The following is a 19,840-nucleotide window of genomic DNA, read 5'->3' as shown; positions in this document are numbered from 1 at the left end:
GACCCACCCTCCCACCATTGAATGACCCCCATCTCTTCCCATTTATCTGCTGCTTGCCACCTTTGTTAGACAAGAGGAACAGTGAGCTGGGAAAAAATAAAAGGAAAAATGTAACGCTTTTTAAAATGAAATATTTCCTATTTCCACTTTTTTTAAATTTTCAAAATGAATGATGCATTAACATCAATTCACTATGTTCTGAGATTAGTCAAAGCAATATTTCAGTGAGTTTTCTTCCATTTTTATCACTTATGTAAAACATCACCCATGCACAACTCTTAAAAAGAAGAAAAGGAAAAACATAAAATCAATAAGTAAAAATATAAGATTTCTTAGTGGTGAAATCACAACAGAGATTTTTAAAAAAATCTCAGCTGGTGTGACCCAGTGGTTGAGCATCGACCTATGAACTAGGAGATCATGGTTTGATTCCCAGTCAGGGCACTTGCTAAGGTTTTGGGCTCAAGCCCTAGTGTGGGGGTATAGGAGGTAGCCAATCAATGATTCTCTATTATCATTGATGTTTCTATCTCCCTATTCCTCTCTCTCTCTCTCTTTAAAAAAAATCAATAAAAACATATTTGTAAAAAAATATTAACCCCTTTAAAAAAAGTTCCTTCACTTTCAGAATAGGTTAGTGTTAGAGTAGGGGTGTGTGTGTGTGTGTGTGTGTGTGTGTGTGTGTGTGTGTTGAAAGAACATTCATGGTATGGGAAGAGACCTTTCTAATAAGGTATAAGATACTGAGATATAGAAAACATAAGTGATTGGCTCTAGATTGTACAGCTAGTTAATGAAGATAGGAGTGAATTCAGGTTCACTGACTCCTAGGGTGTTGTTGGGCAAAGCCACATTGGTAATAAAGTCTCTGAAATGTCCAAGTAACTATTGCTTTGCCACATCATAAGCTGTTTTATCCATAATTTGCAGGCTTATCATCTTTGCTCTTGTTCTTAGATTTGTCCACCATAAAGTATTTGCTTTTTTCCCTCAGGGATTTCAGTACATCCCTGAAATCTCAAAAGTAATATGCAGTTCAAATTGATATGCACTATGAATGTAAACTAAACACCAGATTTCAAAGACTTGGCATGACAAAAATGTAAAATATCTCATTAATAACATTCATATTGATTTCATATTGAAATGATAATATTTGAGATTATGTTGGATTAGTAAGATGTATTGCTAAAATTAATTTTACTTGTTTATTTTTTAAACATGGCTACTAAGAAATTTAAAATGATGTGGCCATATTAAATTTCTATCAGGCAGCACGGATATAGGTAATATAAAATTGAATTTTCCATTTTTTTCTGAAATTTCATTGTTATTAAAAAGGCAAGCAGTGGATTTTTGTACATTGATTTTGTATCCTGCAACTTTACTGTATTTGTTTATTGTTTCTAATGTTTTTTGGTGGAATCTTTATGGGTTCTTATATAAAGAATCAGGTCATCTGCAAAAAGTGACACTTTTACAAAAAGAATCAAGAACATAGCATTGGTCAATGATGTGAATACTGGTTGAGAAGTTAGGAGGCACAGGATCAAAACCATCTATAAAATGAGAGAGTTGGATGACATGCCTTCCATGTTTCTTTTCAGACCAGTAATTCTGTAGTACTATGATTTCTCATGGCTTCTTCCAACAACAGGTACTTAAAAAGTCATGAATCACAAATAGAGTTGTGGAATCTAATAAGGGAAAGAGGAAATCATCCCAATGCAAAAGAGGAAATGATTGAATGTTAGAAAACATACTGCTGGTGTAGACCAAAACTGAAGAGAATACATTAAGAATTTAATTTTTTAAAACCATAAGCAGGGTTTAGAAGGTCAGTTATTACAAGGAAGTGCTTTACTTCTTTAAAATTTATTTTTATAACATATGTGCATGTACAGATGCTTTATATATTCTTTGTGATGATGATGACAATATTAGTTTTGGTGATCATGTTGAAGATAATGAAGAACTCTGGAAAAAAAATGTCTGAGTGATTACAAACCATAAGCACTAACTTATACTATCTGCAAATTGGGGATAATATTAACCTCAAAGTTGGTTGGGAGAATAAAATGTGATAAAGTAGAGAAAATGCTAAGCACAAGTCTGCTTCATTACACACTGTTAATCAAGGTTAACAATGATGATGATGATAATGATAATGATGATGACAATGATGATAATAATGATGATGATGACAGGCCTCACAAATTAAGCTGTGCCTAGGGAGCCATATCCAATTCTCAACAATTTTAAAATAAAACATTCAAGTTAAGATGTATGTATAGCACTAGGACATTGGAGTCATTCAAAAGATTATAGCCAAATATGATAGGGCTTTAAACTCACAAATGTGGCTTTGTTTTCATATATAATTTAGAATTATTTCTTTTTTCCCCAGAAGTTTATAATAGAATAGCATAGTATTTAAAGTTCAATGGGGTCAAGGTCCTGCATGCTTTGTGTTCATTCTGGGATCATAGTTTGATAATCAGAACTGACATATACCAACACAAAATGGTTTTATGGTCCTGTCCTTCTGTTCACAAACTTTATAAATAAATAAAAAACTATTTGGGAATAGCAAAGAAAGCACAGAGTTTATAAGGTCAGAAGACAACCTCCAGCTTATCTGTGAGATTTTTGTAATAAAACTTATCTCATATGAATATTTTGAAAACCAAATGAAATGCAATCTATGTGAGTGATGTACAAATGCTAATGTTGTTACTGAAAGTCATATCCCCTTACTTTTATAACAACCACTTTAAAATAAACACACAAGATCATCTGCTTTATTTTGTTCATTAGATTTCACATATAAGTGAAATCATGTGATATTTGTCTTGCTCTGACTGGCATATTTCACTTAGCATAATACTCTCCAGGTCCATCCATGCTATTGCAAAAGCTAAGATTTCCTTCTTTTTCATGGCTGAGTAGTAATCTATTGTGTAAATGTACCACCTTTTTTTTTTTTTTAATCCACAAATGTGCTGATGGGCACTTGAGCTGCTTCCAAATCTTGGCTATTGTAAATAACATTGCAATGAACACAGGGCTCTATATATTCTTTCAAATTAGTGTTTCAGGTTTCTTTGGATATATTCCCAGAAGTGCAATTGCTGGGTTGTAAGGCAGTTCCATCTTTAATTTTTTGAGGTAACTCCATACTGCTTTCCACAATGGCTGCAACAAAATAGAAATAGACTTATAGTTACAGAGAACAGCCTGGCAGCTGTTAAAGAGGAGGGGAAAAGTGCTGGGTGAAAAAGATGAAGGGATTAAGCAAGCAAACAAACAAAAACCCCACCTTATAGACAGACAACAGTATGGTGATTGCCAGAGGGAAGGGCAGGTGGGAGGGTTAGGAGAGGGTAAAGGGAGAATAAATGGTGATGGAAGGACACTTGGGGTGGTGAACACACAATACAATATATGAATTATATATTATAGCATTGTACCCCTGAAACCTATATAATTTTATTAACCAATGTAACTCCAATAAACTCAATAAAAATAATCTACTTTGTAGATTATCTCTATATGTCATCAGTACACTTAATTATAGTCATCTCTAGCCCTCTGTAGCCTGTGCACATAATAAAGCTAGGCTATGACTTTTTCACCTCAAGATCTCCAGCATTTGGCATTCTGACATATAGTAGGTGCCCGCACATATATTTAAATTATGAACTTAAACATAAAACAGAAACATAATTTTAACCCTAAATATCATTGGACCACATCATGAGACTACACAGCTTAGATGCACGTGTTTCCTTTTACAGGCCAATAAAATATGTAAAAGTTACTGTTTCAGGCTTGGTTCCCAAGAGTCAGATATTGAGATGGAGCCTGTGGTGCAGGGTATTTATTAGGGATCAGCACCTGTGAAAGGCCAGGGGAGAAGCAAGCTTGGGCAGAAAGAGAAGTCGAGCTGGCATACGTTGGTCAGCCTAGTGGACAACTCTGGAAGCAAATTTGCCCACTAAAGTCTTTCATCAGGCCAAGATAGTCAGGCTCTCACTCTCCCACCTCCATCACTCATTGGATCCTCCATCACTCCTCCACTACTCCTGGGAAAGAATGCCCTTGGGCAAGGTGACTGCAGCTGAGACAGTCTCTGAAGAGATCGACAGCTAAGGCAACAAGTCTTTCCCTGGTGCTTGTCCAAATTCACCAGAGCCATCAAATTTAAAATAGTCTGTCTACCACATAAGAAGAGGCATTCATATTTGAGGGCACAGAATGACTTTACTCAATGTGGAATTTGGAATTACATTCACAATCAAATTGAAGGAAAGGCCTATGCTGTTATAGATTTATGGTAGCATATACCAAAACATTTCATTAATATAGTGAAGACTTACAGGAAGACATTAGTGTGTTGGCATGTAATGTCATTTTCTCATGAAATACTGTCCTTCAGCAAGTAGTTTCTGGGTACCTGTTTGTGCATTAAAACAGACATTATTAAGTAAAGCACTCCTCTGGGGATGTAATGATACAGCTTTGTGCAGAACCTCTCTTCCCAGATCCAACCTTCTTCACTGTTTTAGCTTCTGAAGGTAATGAGTATGTCTTTCTGCCAGGTGTGGCTGCATCTAGGGTCATGAAGAAAGCACCATTAGCAGGATATGGGTTTCCTTTCTGATCTAAGCCTTCTTACCCATTGATCCCCATGCACTCAGTGTTCCATCTTGGCAGCTGTCTTTCTAAAGTGTATATGGTGTGTGTGTTTTTAAAAGATTGTCATTATTTTTAAAGAACTGTATTAATTTAATTTTATTAATTTCTTTTTAATTGACTTTAGAGGGATAAAGAGAGGGAGGGAGGAGGAGGAGGAGAGAGAGAGAGAGAGAGAGAGAGAGAGAGAGAGAGAGAGAGAGAGAAGAGAGATACATCAATCGACTGCCTCCCGCAACTGGTGATCAAACCTGAAACCTATGTACTAGTATATGCCCTGACCGGGAATCGAACCAGCAACCTTCTGGTGCAGGAACAATGCTCCAATAAACTGTGCCACCTTGGCCAGGGCCAAGTGTATATGTTTTAATGATGCCTGAAGAAGTGACCAAAACCAGATTTCTTCCTTGTAACTTCTCCGAAGTTACAAGGAAGAAATCAACTTAAAGAGTTCCCTGGTCATAGTGCGTATGCAATCCTGCTCTGCTTACTACAAAATAATGTGTTGGGTGGACTAGCAAACATTTTGAGTTTACTAGAAAATCAACCATTACGTATTTCCTCAGGACCTAGAAGGGTTGATTTTCTTTCATTTTAAGTTTCTGGGGAAAGTTCAGGAGCTTACACAAATGAGACTTAAGAGATTGGTGTGGGAAACTGAGACATCAATTCAGTCCATAAGCCCTTCTATCTTCCAATGCAGTGTTAACTCATTATTATTAAATGCTTATAAATAATGAGGATAAGATCATTTTACAAGAGGCTTGCTCTCCACCATTATGGATTATCATACAGACATTTAGGATGTAAGCTACTAAGATTATAACATATTTTAGTCTGCCTTTATTCATGCATAACAAATGGGAAAGACGGATGAACATTCCTTGCACATTCCAGCAGTAGTGTTTTTAACCAATCTATGTTTTCATTTGGTTCTCTCTCAATCCCTTAAGGGTAGACATTAAAATAAGGCTAAATATGTTTAATTTTTGAAAGATATAATACAAATTCCATAGTAAGCTAAAATCCAATAATGTCTAAATTTTTTTTCAGTTCCCAGGGTTATTTTTAGGTCTTTAGGGAAAATATAAGGTTTTTTTCCCTCTTTCTCAGCCTTGAAGTGCCCCATTTTGACATGACTGTCTCGTCGCACCCTTTTTCAGCCCATTCACCATATTCAGCATCCAAGATCCTGAAAAGAGTGAGGTTCCTTTCACGGGTGGGGGTGGGGGGTGGGGAAGGGAAGCACCATGCTGTGGAGCTGGAAACCTGGGTTCTGGTTCTAGTTCCAAATCCACAACTAAGTGCGGTACTTTGGGCAAGTCCCTGGCTTTCTGCAGGCCTTCATTTGCTCATCAACTTAGGGAGAAAAGAGAATGGCTGCTTTTTAATGGTCCTTCGAATGCCACTGTCCTATGATTCTCTAATGTTCCAAGCATGTTCTGCTTTGACAATAGACCATGTAATGGGATTTGAAAAGAATATTTTCTATGGCTTTCAGGGAATTTGGAAAATATGAGTCATATAACTACCCCCTCCAGTCCCAAAACGGTAGTAAGGAAATAAATACTGGAATTTGGGCCATGTGACTTTTAAAGCAAATTGAGTTTTCAAAGCCAGAAAGATATATTTTAAGGCTACAATATTATTTCCACTTTTTGATTAGTGACATGAAAGAATAGCTATAAATGTGACCAGCGGTTAATACTTTCATTATCAGTTAAGAATTATAACCATTTAACTTTAGGTATTAAATTTAATTCTTTTTTATGACAAAAATTTCTTCATATAATGGTCCAAATTAACATTTCACATTTGCCTTCAGAATGAGACAACCGCCAAGTTAGTGGACTGCCTGGCTCTGACACAATGAAGGTTAAGATTAAGGTCAAGGCTTAGCAGCATTATATTTTTTTCTGCTCCAAAGTCACAAATACAAATTTAACCCTGCTGGATTTTAAAAAAAATGTGTGAAAGCTATGCCAACGAGTTTATAAAACCATCATGTCTACAGGAAAAGTAATTCACAGGTTGGCTGTACTAACAGTGGGGTGCACTGGCATTTCTGGTGAGCCAAGACAGCATGGTGTCAAGGTTGCCCTGGAAACTGAATTGCCAGTCTGGGTTAGTGTTGAGATGCCTAAAGCAGGCATAGCACTATGTTAGCACTGTGAATGTTCTTGTAATGCTCAGGAGTATCATGGGACCTATAGCACTGGATGGTCAATGACACAGAAACCATAGTAGTGAACAATTTATCTTCTTTCTGGTTCTTCGGACTTCATTTATGAATATTTATTCTCTTCTGAGTAAAGGGAAGAAATTAAAAAGGTGATAACTTTTCCATTTTATTTTGTAGTGCCTAAGGAAGCCAGAATGCATCAGATTTTATGTTCATTCAATAAACTATATTCTGAGACTAAAAGCCAAATTTAAAAATGCCTCACCATGCATTCTGGAACCCGATCTCCCTCTTTTTCTGGACTCCCCGCCCCACCACCACCACAATGCACACACAGTAGGGATGCATCAAAGTAAGATATTTAGTAGGAAAAAACAATGCTTACACAGTCAGAATTTTGACGATACTCTCTTTTTATTTCACAACATGGGAATAACTCAAATTTGGAGTCTCAAAGACCAAAATATATTTAAACCAAATGTTTAGAAGATGAGCCAGGCCACCATTTTGTCAGCAAGCTTCACATGGCCTAGTGGATGTTGGAGAAAAATGCCTGCAGCATGGCTAGAGCTATAGCACACCCACAAATAGATTCATACTTGGTTGTCTAATTTGCATGCATGAGTATAGTGCATTCTCCAGGCCACTAGTACACATATGCCTTTTTCAAAGTCAGTGCAGAATCTGTATTTGTGCAGGTCTTTAAAAGTCTGCTCCCTTACAAAGTTTTAACATAATTTATCTGAGAGAGTCTTCAGGTGACAAATTCTTATGCCACCTTTATTTTCCAAAAGTCATTTCTGAATAGTAATTACAGCTATCAGGAGTCCCAGCATCGTATAAGAGAATCTGTTTAATTATTTGAATGTCAGCTGGCTGTGATTGAACTTGAATAAACATACCCACATGCTTGATGCCTGGAATTTCAAATTGGGAACCGTTAGCAGCAATGGCAACTTTAGACCGAATGACAAGATAAATAAAAATTAGCTGATGCCCCAGGAAGAATTGGGCATTCCTGTTTTCCAAAGTGAATGCTTTTCTAATCTGCACCAAACAGCGACAGTCTGACCCACTCTTGCCTGGGGGCTCATTTTTCCCGCTAATGCTGAATTGTTGGAAACCCAAACAACATTGAGCACCAAGGGGGAAGATGCCTGAATCTGAAAAGGAAGCAAAAGAAATTGTACCAGGGAAAGGGGACAGGAATGGACAACAGGTTCCCAGAATATCTCTCTCTGTCAACAAGCATGTAAAGTCTTTATTACTGAAATATGCAGAATCCTGTGGGAATTGCTGCATTTTTTTTTTTTGCCTTAACTTCTTTCTTGCCAGTCCGTCCATGACTGATTGAATTGTCTCACTGATGGAGGGAGGTTGTCCCATCCCAAAGCCACTCAGCAGCAGGTCTCAGGAGCCACATTCCTCGCAGTGACAGGAGAGGATGTACCGGTAGGTGGCCGTGAGTCGCATGCCCCCCGAGCAGCGCAGCCGCAATGCTTTCAGTTTGGAGGTCTGGGGACGGCAGCAGTGACAGGAAGAGCGGAAGGGCTGCTTGAGGACAGTGCTGAAGGACACCAAGGGCTCGGAGCGTGATGCCTGGCTGCAGTGTCCTTCACACCTGGCCAGAAGCACCATCTGGGGAGAGAAGAAAGCTAGTTACCATGTGGAGATGCCAAACCCCAGCCAGGTTGCACAGCCTTCTTTACTAGGATCTAATACTCTTTGCCAATTCCTGCTGGATTAGATCAGTGGCTCTCAACTCTGGTTGCATGTTGGAATCATGTGGTAAAACTTGTTTTTAAAATGTCCACACCCAGGCCTTGTCTCAGACCAACTGATTTAAAATCCTTGAAGACAGAGCCAGACTTTTGTGGTTTTCAAAGCTCCTTAAGTGATATTTAAGCGCACTCAGAGTTTAGAACAACCGAATAAGGCCTACCACCATGATGTGCGAATAAAAATCAAAGAACAAAAGAAATATCCTCAGACAGGTGGCACTTTACCATTGGCCTGATGTCAACTTTATGAGTCTTAAAATGCAGAAATTCATTCCAAATTAAAGTCAGGGGGTATAGAATAACTACAGAAAAAATTGTTATGTGAAGGGAATTTCTAAACGAAAGGAATATGGTTTCTGAAGAAGAAAACAAAAGGATAATCTGGGTGATAATTAGGATAATTAGGAAAAATAATTCTAGGTAATACAACTTGAAACAAGAGCATGAAATAGAAACAAGGTACAGTTTGAGCCCTGGAATGACACTTCTGGGTTTATACAATGAGGGAGCCTAAGATTTGTGCAATCACATCTTCAGGTTATTTGAGGCAAATATTAACTCATTCTAACCATCTCCATTTCCAAAGGTAGGTTAGTATGAAAATAAAACTTGGGCTGAAGTAACGGAGGATGTGTATTCTTTATAATGTCTCTTAATGTGGCTTTAGTAAACAGACTTCTTTAAGAATCTGATGCAAACTACCAAAGTTATCCCCAGAACATAAGCACACACTGGACATAAGCACACACTCAATATTTTGCATAAAGATTAAGAGGACGGAGCTGAGGCTCATTTATGTATCTCATATATAAATCCTGGTGTCCTTAAAGTGGCAGCCATTGGTGGAGTAGGGTGGGCTACTTGAGTCATTAAGCTATATAATCCTATCTAGCGGGACACAGGAGATGAGGGGACCCTGAGTCCATGTTAATGTGGGAGGATTTTGCTTGTTGAATTTCATATTAAGTGGTAGAAAAAGTTGCCCTATAATTTCAGAACTAACAATAAGAACATAAAAAGTGGAACTATTTAAATACAAAGAATAAAAAAGATACATATATACATGAAACCATTTGACATTTACTTCATGGTATTTAGGAGTTAATAGCTGTTATTAAAAATGCACCAAATCTTAACTATTGTAAATTGCCCAAGGGCCCAGCAGCAGATGAGCAGATAAAAAAAGCTATGGTACATTTACACAATGGAATACTATACATCTGTATAAAAGAAGGATTTTTACCCTTTGAGACAGCATGGATGGACCTGGATATTATTATGCTAAGTGAAATTAACCAGTCAGAGAAAGACAAGTATCACATGATCTCACTCATATGTGGAATCCAATTAACAAAATAAACTGATGAGCAAAATAGATCCGGCCCTAGCCAGTTTGGCTCAGTGGATAGGGCATCAGCCTGAAGACTGAGGGTCCCAGGTTCTATTCCAGTCAAGGGCACATGCCCGGGTTGCAGGATTGATCCCCAATAGGGAGCGTGCAGGAGGTAGCCTATCCATGATTCTCTCTCATCATTGATGTTTCGATCTCTCTCTCCCTCTCCCTTTCTGTCTAAAATCAATAAAAATATATTTTAAAAATTAATAGTAGTTAACAAAATAGATCCAGAGACAAAGAAGCATGGAACAGACTGTGGAATATCAGAGGGAAGGTGGAGGTGGGTGGGTAGGTGGGAAGAGATCAACCAAAGAACTTGTATGCACATATGCATAACCTATGGACACAGACAATAGGGTGGTGAAAGGACTAGGAAGTGCAGGTGCTGGGTGGAGGGGGTCAATGAGGAAAAAAACAACAAAGGGGACATTTGTAATAGTATCAACAATAAAGATAAATTTTTTAAAAAGACTTGTGATAAAGGTAGTTTTGTAGGTTTAAATATTATCTTTAGAAACAAAATATATAAGAAGAATAAAAAAACTCCACCAGCTATTATCTTGGACATTATCCTATAGGACAGAATTAAACACCCAAGGATTAAAAGAAGGAAATGGCCTGCCCATCTTTCCAACAGGAAGAGAAGCTGATAATTATAGATCATTACCTGAGAAGATGTTGGGCAGTATCCAACAATCTCTTAGCAACCAAGAGAATATGAGATACTAGGAAACAGCCAGCAGGGCTTGGTGAAGATAAACTGAATGAGACCTATTAATTTATTTTCTCTGAAAGATCAGAGGTGGAGAGAAAATAGCAGGTGTAACCCATTTGGGTTTTATTAAAACTTTGATTCTATCCTGCCTGCTCTTCACATTGATAGTTGAAACTAACATGATCTGAAATAGGTTTTGAGAGATTATGCCATAGGTCAGTAGTACCTGGGCCAATCCTATCCCTCTAATGAAAGAGTCCAAGGTCTTCCCCAGTCCCTTCTTCACACACCCTCCAGTACATGGGAAGAGCTCCTTGACATCTCATTTTGAAGAAGTTGTGTTCAATTTACTCATCTCTAATGCAGATCACCTATTAGGCAGATTAAGCAGTTATTCATAGAATAACCTCCTAAAATGGATTCTGGATGGATACAGTGAACCTATGCCAACAGACATAATTCAGAAGCAAAGACATGGTGGGGCATCATCCCCAAATGACACACATACAGGTGAACCAAATGTAGACCTTGAATGACCAGGCAATTAGCCTTGGTCTGTAAAATGACAAAGTCAGCAATGTAGGGCCATTTGTAGAAAAACTAAACTGGTAGTAATTTCACTAAAAGTTTTCAGGTTCTCAAGCTCTACCTTCAGCTCATTCTGAAGGACAAGATGTCCAACACTGAAGACTCTGGAGCCACCTCCAATGGGCCCCTCTTTCTGGGCAAGGAGAATACACAGACATACAATAAACACCTTCAGTGGCTGTTCCCAGCCTTCAGAATAAAATTTAAAATCCTGAACAGGCACTAAGGCCCTCTATGACATGGATTTCACATATCTTTCCAGGCTTTCTTACAACTGTTTTCATTCACATCATCCACTCCCTATTCTGATCAAGCTTAATTACTTAGGAGTTCATGGAACTATACTGAATTTCCCTGCCTCTTACTTTTGCTCATGTCTTTACTCTTTTAGGAATACCCTTTTCTCCTAGCTCTGCTTAATGAAATCTCAACTACCCTCCGTTGCCAAATTGAAATGCTCTTTCCTTGAAGAAGAGACTATGAAACAATTATTGGGCCCTTAATGTTCTCAACACACACACACACACACACACACACACACACACACACACACATGCAAATCTACTCTCTGAGAGATTCCCAGTATATAGATATTATCTGAAAGCTGAAAACTATATTAAAATCTAGGTGTGTTTTGTGTATGTTGGATAGGTGAAGTGGGGAGTGTGTAAGATAAGATCCATAATGTGTGTCGGTAAGGAATGAAAGGGGTAAATATCTGCTCTCCAGGTTCACTCTTGATATGCCACATTTTAGTCTTTGCCATGCATCACCTGTGTTACAGATTTAATGAACGTCTTCTGACCTCTTTCAGACCAGAGCTTCTTAAACTATTAAATGCATGTAAATCAGATCTTGTTAAAATGTATAATGTTATTGAGTAGTTCTGAGACCAGAGATTCCGCATTTCTTATAAGATTTTGGTGTATGTGAGTACTGCTGGGCTAACCTCCACACTTTGATTAGCAAGGCTCTGGGCCTGTTAAAATTTGAGAGGCTCTGCTCCAGATGGATCACCAGATAGTGACCATTTAATTCATAATACAATAGCACTAAAATGTATTGAGTGCTTACAACATTTAATCTCATTTAATCATCATAACAATCCTATGCTAAAAAGTAAATCTGTAGTATTGTTACAGATAAGGTAAATGAAGATTTAGAAAGTTTAAGTAACTTGCTCAAACTCATATATCTGATAAAAGGCAGAGCTGGAGTCAAATTCAGGTCTGTCTAAAACCAAACCCCTGGTCTAAATCACTATAATATCCTGCATCCTGATATTAAGATGTTTTTCTGAGGTATGAACCAACTCACCATTCTCTGATTAGACCTGCCTCTAGAAGCCCTAACTACATTTCATTTCCTTACAAGTCTAACCTTTGTCTTATGGGCCTCTTGGGACACATCACAACCATCTCCAAGTGTACACAGAGCTGAATCTTCTAAGATCCATGGCAGTCCTAAGTAATACCTTCTTCACTGTCAAGATCCTCACTCAGCTCTATCCTCCTGTGATCTGGGGACTCCCAGCAATTCTCTGGATAGTACCACACACTCTCTAGCTCCTAACCAATTCATCCCTCAGTTCAGTAAACATTTGACACTTTCAAACATCAGGTCACCTGCTAAAACATGGTGGCCCCCAATTTGTGGTTGACATATTCCTCATGCTTGGATGACTTCTCACAGCCCAGGTGAGTGACAGATAGATGTTATATGCTTTGGGTCCAGTTTAATTTTTATTATCTTATGTGTCCCAAACAAGTGGCCTGATGCTAAGAAGCTAGTCAACTCCTCCAGTAGCTCCTTTGTGTTCCCCAACCTTGTTGTCACTTGGCTCCAGCTGGATATGAAAGTCAGTTTGTTCCAATATGAAGGTTCAGAGTGTTTGCTCAAGAACAGGCTCCTTCATGCTCTTATCTGATTTCCATGTGCTGAGGCTAAGAGTAATAGAAAGGTCCGTGGGTAATAAAAAAGAATAGTAAGGATGATGATTTATAACATGTATTTAATATTTACCAGATCCCAGGCACTGTGCCAAGCCCTTCATATGCAACTTAGTTCTTAATAATCATTTCAGAAGGTAAGCTCTCCCTATTTTACAAATTAAGGAATTAAAAGGCAGAGGATATGACTGAAGTCATATAGCTGTGCAATGGAGAGTCAGGATTATGAACCAACACAACCTAATTCCTGAGCCTTTTCTCCTAAATGCAGTGCTATGCTGTTAGGCCATGACAGTCAGCCTGTCAAGCCCTCAGTCTTCATAAGATGTTCAAGTTGATCATGGGCAAGTTCAAGCGACATTGTGATGGTTGTAGCCTGCAGTGATTCCTGGGTCCAGACCAAAGAATGCACTGGAAACATCAGGCCTCTGCTCCCTCTGGTGACCCTATCATGGCTCTTAGACAGTTATATCTTTTCTGCAATACACAACTATCTTCTGAATGAGAGAAATTCCAAACACAGATGGCTTTCATTACCCTTTGTTGAAAAATTATTGCCATCCCTAAAGTCACTTTCCTCTTCTGTCATGTGGAACCCCTGTGAATTCTGGCTCAGGCCATGACTGACTAGATGTCTCCATCAGTATAAGAATACAGATGCACCTGTCCCATCCAAGAACAGAGTTATGGTTATTTTACCCCAAATGAGTGAGAAACATATTTTTCCTTTTTCTTAGCAGTGAACACTGTATACTTATATTCCATGACACCTTTTTCCTCAGGAACCAGATTTACCCATGTTTCTCCTAAACCTTCCCTTACCAACACCTTTACCAAATGACTGTTCAACTCATTTCCAGGGACCCAGATATACCTTTAGACCTTTAAAGTGTCCGTGCCAGGCTCAGGGCGTCAGCAAAATTTCCACAAAGGGAAGGGAACAGTATTTATTGGGGATGTGGTTATGGTGATGAGAGCTTTGATAGGGTGGGGTGAACTTTGTGAACTCCAACTGAAATCTGGTCCCTTCACTGTGGTAAAAACTCAACTGTACATGATTAGGCCTTTGCACACAGAACACTTCCCTTCCCTCTCTCCTCCATTTACTTGTAAACATGAGAACTAAAACTTTGTATTTTTTCTAATTTTGTGCCTCTAGAACCTACCACAATGCCTTCACATACTAGGAATTCAGTATACATTTGTTTCTTTTTTAAAAAAAAAATAAGTCTTACCTCCCCGATAGTTAATTGTGTTATAAACTGAATATTACCAACTTCCTTCCAACCCCAAGGCTCAGTCTTTGGCATGCCAGGTCCTTTTTACTCCGGGAATTTTCCCAGGATTTGTCTCCTGAATCCTCCTCCTCCTTCTCTTTTGATGCAGGTCTTGTGGCCCTTCAGAGTTCAGACAACCTTATGTCATGGTTCCACAACCCTGTCCCAGGGCCACCATCTCTTACTACTCATCCAACTCAGACTTCATGGAACTGTCCAACCAGCTTGCTTTCCTGATCTCAGTCCCTGAATACCTCTCCCTGGACTGAATCCAAAAGTGACCCCCCCCCTCCAGTCCCTCTTTCCTCTTCTCACCTGGGAAAGGAGGTCAGACAGCAGAATCTGTTTCTCTTTGACTTTTATCCCTCCTTTTAGCACCTAGCACAGTGGCTTACATTTACTTTGCTCTTCTGCATGCTCTCCTCATCACTGCCAAATTTCTCTGTTCAACATGAACTACAATGAGGTTTATTTTCCTAATCCTTTAAGGCTGTAGGAGATCCCAACAGTTATTGAGGTTACAGTAGTGACAGAAATAGAAAAGTGAGCCTAAACACCTGTCAAGTTTATAACTTTGTCATCAAGATCATAATATCATTTATTAATACCTATCATATGCCAGACTCTGTGCTAGATGCTTTATAAATATTATCACCAATACTCATGCCCACACATTTAGGTAGACAGCAATAGCTCCATTCAACAAAGAAACAGAGGTACCAAATAATTACTTCTTTCCCCAGTTGGCAACCTGTGGACCTTGAATTTGAAGCCAGGTCTCTCTCACTTAAAAGTGTGGAATGCCTCAATTCCTTTAAAGATGCCCCAGACGGCTCATTTCCACTAACTACTGACACTTTGCCTGCTTATTCTATAGCCTTCACTCAGAATTTCAGGCAAGATTGTAAATGAACCTGCCACTCTGCCAATCCCAGAATTTTTTGTACCTAATCCTAGGAGGTGTCACCACTAAATGCCACCAGGCACATCACAATCTGTGGCTACTCTGACCTCCTTAGTGGACCAGTGTAGCCAGTCTTTTCTGCCTGAATCCATTTCAGTTCTTTCCTAAATTGTTAGGAGGGGGTCAACAGACCCCTGGGGCTAGCCAGCTGCAAGTTTAGAGCTAGGGGAACAGGAAGTTTCATGGAATGCTCCCTGAAAAGCTTTCACTACTAGTTCTAGTTCTAGAAAGATTACTGAGTATAAGTCATAATTTCCAGCAGATCAGAAGTTAAGCCTGGATTCCTAAATACTAACTTCTGCATTCGGTTTGCTTCCCTCCAGCATGAAGCCAAGTTGTTAGATGAATGCTCCGAGGCAGACATTGCTACTCCTGGGCTATATAACATTGGGCAATGTACGTAATACTTCTTTCAGATTTCAGTTTTCCTTGCCAGTAAAATGGGAGTGATAATGCTTTCCAACACAGGTTTGTCAGCAATGATTAGATTATATATTATACGGTGCTTGGCATATATTAGCTGTTCAAGCAGGTGCCCTCCCTTTGATAACCCCCTTCATCTGTCTTCCTAAGGGCAAATATTGGATAAATGTAAATCAGGAAGGATTAACAATCGAGAAGCAAATAGTAGGCATGTATTTAGTAAATAATGGCCTTTGAACATTATGTTGAGAGAAAATTTTGCAGAGGAAAAATCTACCCTAGTCTCCTCTTTGTAAAAACCCCTGTTGGCTATTTTCTAAAGAGAGGTTAAAGGCTTTATCCTAAGTCTAGAAAGACAAACAGTTTTGTTAAATGAGACCCACTAGACTAGAGAGAAGACCAACCTGAGTCTGTGAAAGTTAAGAATTATAGAATAATTCAGAATGAAAACCAGTTTTTTTGTTCATGGATACATAAAGAAAATCTAATCCAGGAAAGGTCTGGGTAGTTGAGATTCTGCCAGGCATATTTTATGGCCAAAGAAGAAAGGTTTCTAATTACAAGCACCATTTACATAAAACTATTGCTATATTTGAGATAGTTTGGTATATTTGAGAACAGATTGTTTCCATGAAATTGCAAACATTTCTCTTATTATCACAATTTTTCACTATTTACCACAGCATTCTGGAAGAAACAGAGGTAGACTAAGGTCTGTTTCTAGAATTCATGCTCAAACACTGTGATTTTGTTGTGTTTGGAGTTAATGACATCTCTTTTTTGACCTTAGGGCACTCCTCCATCCTTTCACAAAATATTTCCAGATTGTTCTTTTGTTTTTGAAGATGCTCTTGTTTCTCTGTTCCTTCTTATTAGCACATTGACACTTTATGTTAAATAATTTTAATTCATTTTTTAAAAAGAATTATGATTATGAAGGACAACTCAACAGAGGGAGAAATCACCCATGGAATAAGAAACACTTAATCCTAGCTAGTGCTGCGTGGGAGTGGGGGAAAAGAAGCTAATAATTGTTTCAGTCCATTTCCGAGCACAGTTGTAAAAACATATCCCATCTTTATTTTTCAATTTGTTTTAGTTTTATTTCCTAAGAAGGGACTGTGGTCTTGCAAAATTTTAAGTTTATTCATTTTTTTTTAGCTCTACAAGTACAAATAAGAGACAGAAAGTTTTTGTTAGGTATGAGCAGGACTTTGGGACAAATACCCTTTGTGCTGTTTGGTAACACAACTCTTTTATTTGTTGCAATCTTTCTCCTTATGTCTAATTTTTCCCACAGTCGTAGATCTTACTAATATAATGGTTAAAATAATTTAACTCAAATTTTTATCCCCCCAAATGTAAACAAGTCATCATCATTGAGCTATAATCAGACAAGTTATGGAAATTTTAAAGACAGACAGAAGTTGTAATGTTTTTAGATAGAGGGTAGAGAGACTTACTTATATGGTCTTACTTCTAATGGTTGATATTACAAAAACTTCTTAATTATACTGGTAATTTAAAAAATATTTGCCATATGAGAATGTTTAAGTGGTTTTACTTCCAGGATTAAAAGTGGAAATCTCTGAGGTTGGCCTAAACAAATTCTTATTTACCAAATGTGGGCAAATTTCATTCATGTGACTGGGACAGTGACAGCCATGAGAATTCTCATTCTAAGTCTGCTCTTCTCTACTATGAGCCTCCCTTCTGGGTGGTCCATGTGGCTGGTCACTCTTGGTGATCTTTGAAGCATGGTATTCCTTCCCACAATTTGTCTCAATACTCAGACATCAATTGCATAGGTTGCCTGTGCAAAAATCATACAATCTACTCCAACAAGAGTGATTTGGATAATCAATGTAAAAATGACAATTGATCAAATTGCCATTTACCTTTTGAAAACATATATATATATATATATATATATATATATATATATATATATATGAGCTTAAGCGACTGGCTGACTAGCCAACTGGCCAACCGGCCAGTAGCTATGACACACACTGACCACCAGGGAGGCAGATGCTCAATGCAGGAGCTGCCAAGCGACAGCAACTTTGCAGAGTGCCCTCTTGCACTCTGGGACCCCTCAGGGGATGTTAGACTGCCAGTTTTGACCTGATACCCACAGGCCAGGCTGAGGAACCCCACCAGTGCACAAATCCGTGCACCAGGCCTCAAGCTTTTACATAAACATAGAAGATGAAGAAAGGCTTGGACCACAAGGCCAATGACCAACTATTTCATCAGGAAACTGTGAAGAGCCCCTCAATGAGTACATTTCACTGCTCAACCATATTTCTTACATTGCCTCATTCCTTTCTTCTTTATTACCAGTGGAGGTACAAAGTATTAAAATAACTTGTAGACTCCATTTTTCTTTCTTGAAAAAGGACACTACCGCTCATAAATTTCACAACCAAGGATGAAACACACCCCTCCTATCTTTTGTTTAGCAACAATTTTATTGTGAGAACCTTCCAGCTTTTCCTATTGACTTTGAGCAGCCTGAAAAGAGAGAAGCTGGCTGCGTGTACACATGCTTAATTAGGCAGCTTTACTGACAAAAGTGCAAAGCATGGCGAGAAACTGTAAGTGCATGATTCTCCCCAAATCTCTGTGGGACAGCTCTGGTTTGAGCTATCATCATAGTTCTCCATCCCCTGACAAAGGAATCTGATTTCTCTCCTGTTTCTAGAAGTAATGCTACCCTCACAGAGATCTTGGTCTTACCTTTGAGCTACACTTGTACAGTGGGTGACTGATAGAATCGACATAGTGGTGCCTCATGCAACGCCGAGGGTCTGAGTCCATCATGAAGGAGCTGTCCGTTTTGCTGTCTGTATCTCCCATTAGTGCCAGCAGGGAGAGCATAGAAAAGGATGCAGCTAGTACATGATTTCTCATTGTTGTAAGGAAAAGCTTCTCAAGAGGAACAGCAGAGGGAGGCAGAGGACTAAAAATCAGAAATGCCTTCACCTCCTAGGATCCAGTTCCTTCCAAGGAACGGGCAGGATCTGGCTGAAGCTTTCTGGTTGTCATTGTCCTTTGTATGCCAGAGTTTTGTCTTACTCTTTGCACTTGCAATCCATCATCACTCTATCTGCTGCACAGCTGGAATGAAAACAGAAATTATTTTCCCCAGAAACATTTACTAAGAAAAACTAACGGAACCCAGGAGATACTGAGTAGAATTTTTCCATGTCATTTCAAGTAGAGAATAGTGGTTTCTAGAGTGTCATTAGCATAAACTGTCATCCTTTCCACACCCCTCCATAGCTTATGCTACATATTTATAACCATTTGGAAGTGGAAACAATGGCTTAATGGGAGTATGTGTTGACTTTAATTGCTGGAGTCCATGTTCCTACAAGCAAGAATAGTTTCAACCCATGGTAAAAATTAAACATGTGGTTCTGGCCACAGCATAACTGAATCGGGTGGTCTCATCCTTATTCCTGGTTGGTAGACTCTATTCAGTTTCTCAGTAAGCTTTTTGTCAACGTCAGCTTACAGGGATAGAAAGGAGAAAGGTCAACACTAATGAACACAGGCCATCTCCCATGTGAAAGAAATACATTTTCCACTTCTAAGTCCATACCCATCCACCCACCTAGTTTTCCAGTTCTGTGATCTAGGCTCATCCTGTTTTTCTTTTAAACCCCATGGCACCCAGTATCAATGACAAACTGCATCTGATATACACATTATGCCAACTGGCCTCCAGTGTGGTCATAACACTATGTGTATTTGCCAATACAGTCACACATTTCTGCAGTCTCTGTAGCCTGAGCACATGACATAATTTGAAAAAATAAGTGGTCATTGGAGTGGAAAATTACCATTAAAATGGGACCATGC

The 19,840-nt window shown here is 38.7% G+C and overlaps 1 protein-coding gene across 1 annotated transcript; it reads right to left on the bottom strand.

The window, feature by feature from the left end:
* Nucleotides 1-8,287: 8,287 nt before the first annotated feature.
* On the bottom strand, nt 8,288-18,886 carry NDP (norrin cystine knot growth factor NDP). Its single transcript, XM_008153022.3, has 2 exons — nt 18,713-18,886; nt 8,288-8,515 (listed from the first exon to the last, which is right to left on the bottom strand). The coding sequence occupies exons 1-2, from the start codon at nt 18,884-18,886 to the stop codon at nt 8,288-8,290; spliced, it is 402 nt and encodes a 133-aa protein (XP_008151244.1).
* Between the last annotated feature and the right edge of the window lie 954 nt (nt 18,887-19,840).

The sequence above is a fragment of the Eptesicus fuscus genome, chromosome 1, assembly GCF_027574615.1.
Source record: "Eptesicus fuscus isolate TK198812 chromosome 1, DD_ASM_mEF_20220401, whole genome shotgun sequence".
Lineage (NCBI taxonomy): Eukaryota > Metazoa > Chordata > Mammalia > Chiroptera > Vespertilionidae > Eptesicus > Eptesicus fuscus.
This window is presented reverse-complemented; position numbering and strand designations above follow the sequence as displayed.